General features: G+C 43.7%; 1 protein-coding gene across 2 annotated transcripts in view; it reads right to left on the bottom strand.

Moving 5' to 3' along the window:
• camk1b (calcium/calmodulin-dependent protein kinase Ib) overlaps window positions 1-12,391 on the bottom strand; it is a 216,418-nt gene that overhangs the window by 66,634 nt on the left and 137,393 nt on the right. For both annotated transcript variants that reach the window (XM_028824645.2, XM_028824644.2), the window contains exon 3: window positions 8,125-8,256. In XM_028824645.2, the coding sequence (XP_028680478.1) occupies window positions 8,125-8,256 (132 nt within the window). The remainder of the gene's footprint in view (window positions 1-8,124; window positions 8,257-12,391) is intronic.

Below are 12,391 nucleotides of genomic sequence, written 5' to 3'. Positions count from 1 at the left end.
GGCCCGAGTTGCCTTGAAAGCCTGCATATTGTAATCTGTTCAGTTAGCCAATCAAAGGGCTCATTTTGCTCGACTCCTCACTTCATCCATAATGGCCAACACGTTACAACACTCCAGTACTTTCAACAAGAAAAAAAGTGTTTGTGTGTAACAGAAACAAGTAAATACCAAACTGTGAACATATATATACAGTAGGAAAGGTCTGTCTAGTGTCTGCTGCTGCCGTCCTGATTAAGTAGACATCCTCCATGTGACCGTCACCAACGCACAACCCAACGTCACAATCGGGACAGTCGGCCCGCGTTTCTTTGTTGCCTACACATGAGGCGGTAGAACGTCAGTGCGTGATCGGCGTGATCAGAGCGTCCCTTGTGATACTGCAGGTTACCACAGCACAAAGCTTAGTGACGTCCGCCATGTCCCGTGACACAAACGTTGACACTTGCTGTATTGTGAACAGTGCTTAGGGGGGCTGACGTCTTTCTTGTCCTTTCGCTTCATCGTGATCATTTTGTCCCCTTCTGCCCCTCTGAAGCTTCACGTCACCGAATCCACCTCGGCGGTTCGGACGTGCAGTGCCGTACGCATCAGTTTCACTATCCATCACGTTGTCACCACTATCGCTTGGATCAGCTAATGGCTCCGTTACAGTTTAAACTGAAACTGGCTTTACTGCTTTTCGTTTATATGCCATGGTGTGTTTTGGTTGAAGGCTCCACCCCTTATGAATATTGGTGAGTTACCATGGAGATGCAGAACACATTGAAATATTCAGGACTTTTTTTTTTTTTTTTTTTTACAGTACTATTGGGCTTCACCCCCCCGCTCACTTCACTTGCCAACCCCTCCCCACCCCCCGGCCTGCGCTACGCACCAGCCACTTCGCGTCTCTGTGTGAAGAGTTGGGCTGAACGCACCCCAAGGAGACGCGGTCACTCCTCCGACACCCCCCCACCCCTTAAACGGTCACACAATGGGAAACAAATACAATTTTTTTTTTTTTACCTCCTCTTTGCTCGATCAGCTGCTGGCTTGCTGCTGCTGCTGCTGTGCCGCATGATCTGCATCTCGCACAGCGCACTTCTGTCATATCACCCATGTCCATATATTCGATCTCTTTTTTCACTTTTACGTTTTCGTCAATATCCCATTGAATTTTCATTCCGTGTTTGGAATTCCAATGTGACAACGCAACGTATAAAGTTCAGTTCAAGTTCAAGCACTTTATTGTCATTGTGTAACACAACGAAATTACTTTTTGTGACAGCCCCGAGGTGCATTTAAAGAAAAGTCAAATAATTCCAAATATGTCATATACAGTGTTAAGTGATCAAGTAACCAGAGCAAATTATTATTATTGCTCAAAGTACAGCAGCCTAAATTGTTATTGCACCTGTTAATGAATAGTGCATTACATATTCTACAGTATATTGTATTACATTAGCATATTGCACATTACCAATATAGTTTATTGCACATGTTCAATTAAAAATGGTCTCAGACTGAGGAGATTCAGAGTTCAGAAAGTTTATGGCAGATGGGAAAAAGCTCTTTTTTAGTCTGTTTGTGCGAACACGGACTGACCACAAAGCGTCCGCCTGACGAGAGGAGCTCAAACAAAGAATTTCCAGGGTGAGAATGTTTTTGGCCCTTCTCACACAGAGAGTTCAAATGATGGCAGTTCAGTCCCTATAATGGCCTCTGCTGTTTTTATGACCCGCTGCAGGGCTTCTTTAGCAGCCTTGGTGCAGCTGTTGTACCTGCGGACCATTAAACCGTTAAAATGCTCTCTGTAGTGCATCTATAGAAATTAACCAGCAGCTTCTGGGGGAGGTCAGCTCTCCTTAGCTTCCTGAGCACATAGAGGCGTTGTTGTGATTTGCTTATTATAGCCAAGTTGTTGTCAGCCCAGGACAGGTCCTCTGAGATGGTGACTCCTAGAAACTTAAAGCTGGAAACTCTCTCCACAGCATCTGCATTCATTGTTATCGGCCCTGTGATTGGTCTTTTTAGTGGTCCTAAAGTCCAGAATAACTTCTTTGGTCTTTTTGGTATTTAAGACCAGGTTGTTGGTGTTGCACCATTCTGTCAGATTCTGAACCTCTCTCCTATATGCAGCTTCACTGTTGTCTGTTACAAGCCCGGTGACAGTTGTATCATCCGCAAATTTAACATTTGTATTGTAATATAACTGCCCATCTCTACACGAACTGTGTCTGACAGTAGCATTCACACAAATGAGAAATGACTGAACTGTGGGCGTGGCCGTAAATGTTTTAGATGTGGGCGGGGCTTTCCCAAATCTCTTTGCATAATCTCTTGTCTCGCGGGGCTTGAAATTTTCTCTCGCGGGATTTCACTTTCACCAAATAACAAATCGTTTAATTCTCGCGGATACGCCTCTTCATTGGGAAGAAACACGACTTTTCCCCGATGGTAACACGAATTAGACGATCTACACGTCTCTGACTTAAAACTTTAAATCCGAACGATATATTCGATCTCTTTTCACTGTTCCGTTATTTCATCGAATAATAATTTCCATTTGTTTGCGCTAATGTGATCTTTACTATCATTTTTTTGAGACTTTAGAATTTACGTACTTCCATTATCTGGAACCTGCTCTGTGTGTGTATCGCGCCAACATTTTTGAATTCTTTACGACGTTCTACTTTGTCATCTACTCTTTGTCTTTAATTTCCAGCCCCAGGCCTGGTTAAATCTCTCATCTTGCGGGATGTGAAAGTGTCTCTATTCAAAAGATCACGTCTCCAAGATTTTTTTTTCATAATAAAGAGATGTTAGTTTCATCCACAAGATGGCAGCAGAGTATTGCTCCGGGCGTTATTCGGGCTCTACTGCATAGCTCTACAAAACAGCTTAACCCACGAAAGTCACAGGGTTAACCGTTTTTACACAGAATTCCAAGCCCAACAGATGCTCCGAGTTAATGCCAAAGAGATTAAGTACGTGAGACAGAGGACTTGATTTTCTGGTTGGGTTTGATTTTCTGGTCATGATCCTAGCAAGTCAATATACTGCGCCTTATTTCTTGACCTTCTCTTTTCAGCCTGAGGCAGCACGATTACTCAAGAACCTCCAATTCCTGTTTCTTGATCCTTGCATGCTCCCCTGGACCGTTGGACTTCGAGTTCCATTTCTGTTTCTGATGCATCTTTAGGATTTCCATCACCAAAACTGTCATCATAATGAGAAAAGTGGGCATCATACTACCAGAACAACCACAGAACATGTCTGATGGCTCAGGAAATCCGGTGAGACTGGTGATTTTTTTTTTCACACCAGAAACCTTTATTTAAATGCTAAACGATTAATTAATATTGATTATGATTAATTAATAATTAATGCGTGAAAACGCTCCTAGACAGGAAACAAATGCTTTCCTTCATGCGTCGATGTCACGAATTTTGCAGGAAGTGATAACGATTTTATATCATGAGCAGACACAGAGTTTTTCTACAAAATCAGTTTCACGCAAATCGCTTTGCTCTTCACTATTCAATACTTCCCTGGCATTGTTGAGTTTTGGGTTGAATTTGTGCATATTTTATATTTCAATCTTATTTTTTTTCTTTTCCACGTCTCTCTATGCTTTTCCTCCTGTTAGGTTCATAAGTGATGTTGCGATTGTATACTCCCACTCTAAATTAAGTTGTGTTCTTTGTGGGTGGAGCCCCAGGAGGCGGGGCCACCCTGACATTAACACTTACCACGGCCCTCCCTCAGACGATTTAAAAGGGGCCGAGAAGGCTCAGGAGTTGGAATCATTCATTTCTACGAGTTTCTGTGAGTTTTTGGTGTTGACCTGATCGTTTTTTTGGTATTATTTTCATTTTGTCTCGAAGGATTCTGATTTCTGGACTGTGATTCTGACTTTGTTTGATGCGGATGACCTTTTTGGACAACTCCTTGTGCTTCTTTTTGCTCTTTTGAGTCTATTTTGCCGTTAATACATATTTGATTTGCCCTTTTTGTGCACAAGCCAGGGGTTGACAGTTATCCTCCTCCTTGTGGGGCTTTGGTTTTATTTTGAGACTTTTATAATTGTTTTGATAGCTTCCCAGTTTCGGGTGGGCTCCAGCTGAAGTCAGCAGGTCTCCTTGAGGGCCTGGCTGACGTCAGGTGAGCCTCTGGAGGTTTTTGGAGGCCTCTCCCATTTTGCATGGGAAGAAACTCCATATCATAACAGGTAATAGAAGCAGAAATAAGAAAGCAGAAGTGCAGTCTGAGGGGACTTGTCATGTGCTTGCCCAGATATCTGTGGCTTACCCACTCGATGCATCAGTAGTGCCACCTCCCAGTGCCCGGACCCCAGTTCACTTTCCAGCTATGTAGAGTTTGCATGCTCTCCCATATTTCACAAAGTCTGACTTCTTCTGCCACCCAAAGCACATACTGTCAAGCTGTTGGAGATGCCCGGTGACAGACTGGCATCCTTACATTGTGTCCATTGTTCATAGGTCTAGGCTCCAGCACTTTATAAAATCATACCAGGAAAAGTTGGATAAGTCTCCTGTTCTGCTGAAGTTGGGTCAGGTGTGGAGTGGCAGGGTGGGCTCATCCCACGCCCCTCTGCTTGGGCAGGAGCAGAGCCGAGCAGAGGCTTCCCGCGTGAAGATGTCGCTCTTCATTCACACTCGATGCAGCTGTAGGGAAGAAGTCGGCTTGCCAAGCAAGACAATTTACCATAACCATGACAACCGGGCAAACACCTAAAAATAGAACGTGCTCCTTGGATCTGACATTTCTGGGACAGATTTTAATACCTGATATTTAATGACTGTTAAAGAAAGGAATGTGAAAGCGGTGAGTGGGCATCCTTATCATCTAAGGGCAGTGCTCTCTCTCTCTCTTTCAGGATGCCCAGATGTGCTTGCTGACCCCTCCATTAGGCTCATTCCTAAACACCAAAAACGCCGTGTGATCACAGTGACCGAAAGGGGCAATGGGCTCAGTTATGCCAGCAGCAGGCGTCACTTCCCTTTTGGCCTAAAGATGTCATCACAAGTGACAAACAGGAAAGATCTGGACCAACAGTTTGGCCTTCTCTCTGTCCCCCCTCCCTCCCTGTTTCTTAAGCACCACGCTTTCTAGACGTCCCAAGTGCCATATCTTTACTGCCCAGAGGAGTTGGGCTGTCCTGCCACCAACCCTCACTCTGGTGCCCTCAGCGTATACACAATGACAGGACATCCTGCACAACCCCTGTTATGTTCAAGCCAGGGTTCCTCCCATGGTTTATATTTAAATCTCTCATTAATGTCTTAGGGCGGCATGGTGGTGCAGTGGTAGCGCTGCTGCCTTGCAGTTGGGAGATCTGGGGACCTGGGTTCGCTTCCCAGGTCCTCCCTGCGTGGAGTTTGCATGTTCTCCCCGTGTCTGCGTGGGTTTCCTCCCACAGTCCAAAGACATGCAGGTTAGGTGGATTGGTGATTCTAAATTGGCCCGAGTGTGTGCTTGGTGTGTGTGTGTGTTTGTGTGTGTCCTGTGGTGGGTTGGCACCCTGCCCGGGATTGGTTCCTGCCTTGTGCCCTGTGTTGGCTGGGATTGGCTCCAGCAGACCCCCGTGACCCTGTGTTCGGATTCAGCGGGTTGGAAAATGGATGGTTTAATGTCTTCTTTGTTCATTTCTGATTCTCTGATTGCTATCATTTATGTTAATACTGTTATTTATTTTTTGTCTAATTCTAATGTATTACCATACCATACCATTTTTATTTGTTAAGCGCTTAAAAACACAGCATTACAACTGACCGAAGCGCTGTATTCTATGTCAATTTTTAATTCTTGATTATTTATGTCACGTGCTTGAGCGTCTCAAGCATGTAAAGCTCAAACAGTTCCAAAAATGCCCACTAGAGGGGGAAATCCCATCAAAAAACCCTGGCTAGTAATATAAAGGGTTATGTGGAATCTTAAAAATAAATAAATAAATTTATTTTCATGTAGGCTCTGTTAGACAGTGGTGCTCAGTAGAGAACAAAAATAGAAATAGGACTTGCCAGCAAAGCAATCCAAAGCAAAGCACAAAATCCAAAGAAAAATCAAAATATAAAGCACAGAGGTCAAACCTCCACAAGAATTCACCACTGCCACACATATTCAAAATGAACCGCAAAGTACTCTGGGATACCCTCCACCTTTATAAGGTTGAGGGCAGTCCCGTGCAGTGATGGACAGGTGGCCCCGCCTCTTGGGGAACCACTCACAAACCACATGGAACGTAACAAAGACACAACCCTTTGTAATTCCTCGTGGGATTAATAAAGTTTATCTAATCTAATCTAATGCAAATCTAATATATAACTTAAATAAAGGAATCACGAATAAACATGAAAGACATAAAAGGAATATCTCATTTGAAACCCAGCCTGGGGACGTCTGGGGGCTGTTGGGGGTGGGGGGTGAATCTGGCTCAAATGCAATAATTTAACTTCTATGTGCATTCTTTTGTTCTCCTGTGTTCCTTGTATTTTATGGGTAGACCACCAAAAAGTCAGAGACCACCAATACCTCACCGTCTGGAATCTCCCCCAGCCTATAAAGCCAAGCTGGCAGAGCGAGTCCCTTGCCATTCATTAATTGTGCTTTGGCGGAGTGTCGGATTTGATTTTTGTTTCTCTTTGATTTTCTGGATCCATCGACTTTTTGCCTGTTTAAGGATTTTGAATTAGGACTTTGTTTTGTTAGGTTGCCTTCTTTTACATTTTTGATTTCTCTTCTGAGCTTTCTTGCTATATTTTGTTAAAGAAACCTTCTTTTATATCGACCCTTGTCGTGGGTCTTCTAGCCAGAGTTTTTCTTGTTTCTCTCTCCACACAGTACTTCTACGTTTTGAGTCTTAGTCTAAGCACTTTGCAAACTCTCATTATCTGGGGCCTAGTAGGTCGAAGCCCCAGAGTTTCCCAGGGTCAGGTTCCCTTGGGGGGACACTTATGTTTGAGCAGGCCAGTTGTGTTTCTGGCCTGTGTTTTCAGCTCCAGTTTAGTGGCCAGAAATCTTTGTCTTTTCTGAGAGTCTTAACACCAGTAGCCTCACTGAAGCCAAATGTACAGTATAATATATACAGTAACAGAATGTATTACTACAAATGTCTGTGATGTACCACCTGTTGGAATGACAAATGTAATGCATCTGTCTCTGTTTTATGCCATTTCGTATATGATTCATAAAAGCAGTGTTCATGTTTGTTATGTGTAATCCGTTGGAATGATAAATGCAGTGCATTTTGTTACTACAAATGTTTGTGATGAGCCATCTGTTGGAATGACAAATGTAATGCAGATGTCTCTGTTATGTCCCGTTTGGTATGGGATTCATAAACGCAGTGTTCATGTTTGTGATGTACCACCTGTTGGAGTGACAAATGCAATGCATATGTCTCTGTTATATCCCATTTGGTATGGGATTCATAAAAGCAGTGTTCATGTTTGCGATGTGTAATCCGTTGGAATGATAAATGCAATGCGTTTTGTTACTATAAATGTCTGTGATGAGCCATCTGTTGGAATGACAAATGTAATGCATCTGTCTCTGTTTTATTACATTTGGTATAGGATTCATAAATGTTTGTGATGTGCCGCCTGTTGAAATGACAAATGTAATGCATATGTCTCTCATATGTCCCGTTTGGTATGGGATTCATAAAAGCAGTGTTCATGTTTGTGATGCGTCATCTGTTGGAATGATAAATTCAATGCATTTTGTTACTACAAATGTTTGTGATGTGCCACCTGTTGTAATTACAGTGACACAACAACCAGACAGACACCCAGGTACAGAGACACATACTTTTATTAAGGTGGATATACAGTATATACACTGTATATAAAAATGTAGGTATATAAATAGTACAGAATGCATGAATATTTTAGTGTACATGCATACACACTTTCTGAAGTTAATTTGATAATATTTTGCTTTCTCGAATTTGGCACCTACCATTCCCAATTAGCTTCAATAGAAGACTCAAGCAGACAAACCAGAAATCACGTGACACCAGTAAGTGGACGTGTGATGCCAGCCTTCCATCAGGTCTGACCAGCACTTGCCTACCACTGCTAGTTATCAGAAAACAGAAGGAAAAGCAAAGTTGCCACTCACTTGTGCAGGACTGCGATTTCATTCTCAATGCTGTTCTCTTTGCCCTCCAGGGCTTTCTTGGGGATGCACTTGATGGCGACAAGTCTGTGCGTCCGCTTCTCCTCCGCCAGCACCACCTCAGAGAAGGCACCACTGCAAAGTAAAGACATTGAAAGAAAGTGAGCAACACAACAGGACAAGGGATGTGTATGGTGCTGAAAGCCATCTGGCGCCCACCGACATGTCCCACTCTCCACCGAGGTGTTCTCCATGCACCCACACCAGAACGCAGGTCCCTGTCCACTGCCTGATGTTAATAGTAGTCATAGTGTCATCATCTGTATAGAGTCCAGTCAGATTCTTAATGGTGTGTCTGACCAACATGGACGATGTCGACACTCTCTGGCCCCATCAACTGCATTTCATTCAATGACAGATGCCCAAAGATTTTCTGTAGAAGTCACAGAAATAACTGAGAGGAGGTCACCAGCATGGAGTGATGAATTTCCTCCAAGTTTAGGGTTTTTACATTTAACTCTGAAGGCCGACTTATACTTCTGCGTCGAGCCTACGCTGTAGCCCACGTAGACGATGGCGTAGCTGCAGCAAAGTCTGACGCACATCTTCGCAAATATGTGACTGCATGTTGTGCCAACGCGGACCCCAAATAGACCCCTATACCTCTGATTGGCCAGGCTCATATACCCTGAAACCTGTTCTATTCATTTTCAGCTATTCTGAATTGATCTGTCTACTTTATATAGTGCCTTTCCTATCTATATATCTATCTACTATATATTGGGCCTTTTATAGCTACAGTATCTATTTTATATAGTGTCTTTCATATCTATGTACTGTATATAGCGCCCTTCCTATCTATCTACTGTATACAGAGCCTTTTATAGCTATCTACTGTATATAGCATCTTTATATCTATCTATGTACTGTATATAGTGCCTTTCTTATCTATCTATCTATCTATGTACTGCATATGGTGCCTTTCCTATCTATCTACTGTATATAGAGCCTTTAATAGCTACAGTATCTATTTTATATAGTGTCTTTTATATCTATGTACTGTATATAGCACCCTTCCTATCTATGTACTGTATATTGCACCTTTCCTATGTATCTCTCTATCTATCTACTGTATACAGAGCCTTTTATAGCTATCTACTGTATATAGCATCTTTTATATCTATGTACTGTATACAGTGCCTTTCCTATCTATCTGTCTCTCTGTCTATCTACTGTATATAGAGCCTTTTATAGCTATCTACTGTATATAGCATCTTTTATATCTATATCTTTGTACTGTATATAGTGCCTTTCCTATCTGTCTATCTATTTACTGTATATAGAGCCTTTTATAGCTATCTACTGTATATAGTGTCTTTATATCTATCTATGTACTGTATATAGTGCCTTTCCTATCTATCTACTGTATATAGAGCCTTTAATAGCTACAGTATCTATTTTATATAGTGTCTTTTATATCTATGTACTGTGTATAGCGCCCTTCCTATCTATGTATTGTATATTGCGCCTTTCCTATCTATCTATTTACTGTATATAGAGCCCTTTATAGCTATCTACTGTATATAGCATCTTTTATATCTATATCTATGTACTGTATATAGTGCCTTTCCTATCTATCTACTGTATATAGAGCCTTTAATAGCTACAGTATCTATTTTATATAGTGTCTTTTATATCTATGTACTGTGTATAGCACCCTTCCTATCTATGTATTGTATATTGCGCCTTTCCTATCTATCTATCTATTTACTGTATATAGAGCCCTTTATAGCTATCTACTGTATATAGCATCTTTTATATCTATATCTATGTACTGTATATAGTGCCTTTCCTATCTATCTACTGTATATAGAGCCTTTTATAACTACAGTATCTATTTTACATAGTGTCTTTTGATCTATGTATTGTATATAGCGCCTTTCCTATCTGTCTACTGTATATAGTGCCTCTTATAGCTATCTATTTTATACAGTGTCTTTTATATCTATCTAACTATTGTGACGGACAGCCAGGATGCCAGCTGGATGGAAGGACTGAGGGGGAGAGAGTATCCACAAGGTTCTACCTCCGCTGGGACAGTAGAGGGCAGTCTTGGGCGGCAGTGGAGGTGGATGGAGAAGGAAAAAGAAACCAAGAGAAGAGAAATGTATTTTGTGCGGTTGTGCTGTGCTTTGGAATTGTGCTGTGAAGGTGGGAAACGAGGGAAAGCATTTCCCATGAGGAAAAATAAAAACGTGTGTGTTGAACTTGTGTACTGCGTCTGTCTGTGTCAGGTTTGGGTGTCAGGAGCACCCTCTGGTGGCCACACTATCTATTTTATCCTGCTGACTACACTAACATTAACCTCTGTTTATCTCTTTTACATAGTGCCTTTCCTATCTATCAATGTATCTAATTTTACATGTCCTCCCCATGTTTGTGTGAAATTTAGGTTGACTGGTGTGGGTGAACGTATAAGTGCAGCCCCCTATTTGCGGGGTGTAACACAAGGGCACTGGTTAACACCAATGTCTCACAGCTCCAAAGTCCCAGATTCAAACTGCACGTCCAGTCTCCATCTCTGTGGATTTTGTGATTTCTCTCCGCTTTCCCACACGCTTGTCTCCAGGTATTTGTCTTTTCCTACCTCACCCCACATTTTATCTGACGACTGCATGAGCGATGGTGGCTGCGTAGGACGGTCAAGGCCTGATAGCCCGTCCAGGGTGGCAGGATGCTGCCAGGCATCCCCAGCCCTCCCAAGCCTCAAGTGGGTTAAGCGGCTGAGAGAACAGATAGCACAGGACACTGCAGCACGTCCCGGCAAAATGGGGTTTATTAAAGTGTGTCAGGTAGTCCCTTAGGGAGCAGCGGCCATCTATGGATCTTTCGAAGAAAAAGGCAGGAAGGGAGAGCTGAGAATTGGAATAACTGTGATATTCTGGCAGGAGTTGGAGAGACTGAACAGATGGGAGCCGCTATCACTGCTCCAGATGGCAGCCAGCTTTCCAGGAAGGCAGACTTCCTAGACATGCAAGTAGCCAGAGCTCGGAAAATTCAGAATTGCACCGAGGTCAGCTTGACATCAGGGAAGGGCCTGTCACAAGTTGGGACCCCTAGAGTGGTCCTCCGACTGCGAGAGTAAGTACTCAGATGAGGAGAAAGTATTCAGACCCCTTCCACCGTATTCCCATTTTGTTACATCGCAGCCTTCCGTTCATTTTTCCCTCAACAAGCAGCCCTCCATACCTCAGACCGACAAAGCAGAAAAGAGGAATTTAGGAACTGGTGACACGAGTAAGCAGACCCTTTACTGAGTGCTCAACTGAAGCCCCTTTGACAGCCATCCCATCCTGGAGTCTCCTTGGGTCTGACGTGACGATCTTCATCACACACCAGGATTTGGGCATTTCCTGCCATTCTTCTCTGCAGATCTCCTCCAGCTCCATAGGAGACCACCGGTGAGCAGCCGTTATTGGGTCTCTTCAGTGTTGTTGGATTTGGGCTCAAGTCTGTGCTCTGCACGACCCCCTCAAGAACATTCACAGAGTTGTCCCACTTGACCACTCCTGTGTTTTCTTTGCTTTGTGAACCTTCTCCCTCTGTCTGAGGTCCACACCATTCTTGGGGGATCTCTGGACTTTGATTCATTCATCTTTCTCTTAACCCTGACTAGTCTCACAGAGCCCACCACACACACTGAAACCCTACTGCTTTGTCCCACCACTTCCATGGGTGCCTGCAGGCCCCCCCGGCCAACCCCCCCCCATTCTCCGTCCCCCAAGAACATGCTATCTCCTTTGCTTTGACTACTCAGCAACGTTGACCCTTGTAGATACCACATGGGCTGGACGGGCATCTGGGCCAGAAGAGGGCATGATTCCTTCTTCAGACAGGAGAACCCTAGTAGGCAGACAGGCATCCCGACCTGTCAGTCCAGTCCACCAAGTGGACCCCAAACAGGGTGTAGAAACATCTCAACAATAATCCATTATATAGGAAGCTAAGGGTCTGAATAAGGGCGGCACGGTGGCGCAGTGGTAGCACTGCTGCCTTGCAGTTAGGAGACCCGGGTTCACTTCCCGGGTCTGCGTGGGTTTCCTCCAGGTGCTCCGGTTTCCTCCCACAGTTCAAAGACATGCAGGTTAGGTGCACTGGCGATTCTAAATTGTCCCTAGTGTGTGCTTGGTGTGTGGGTGGGTGTGTGTGCCCTGCGGTGGGCTGGCACCCTGCCCTTATGCCCTGTGTTGGCAGGGATTGGCTCCAGCAA

The sequence above is a fragment of the Erpetoichthys calabaricus genome, chromosome 18, assembly GCF_900747795.2.
Source record: "Erpetoichthys calabaricus chromosome 18, fErpCal1.3, whole genome shotgun sequence".
Classification (NCBI taxonomy): domain Eukaryota; kingdom Metazoa; phylum Chordata; class Cladistia; order Polypteriformes; family Polypteridae; genus Erpetoichthys; species Erpetoichthys calabaricus.
This window is presented reverse-complemented; position numbering and strand designations above follow the sequence as displayed.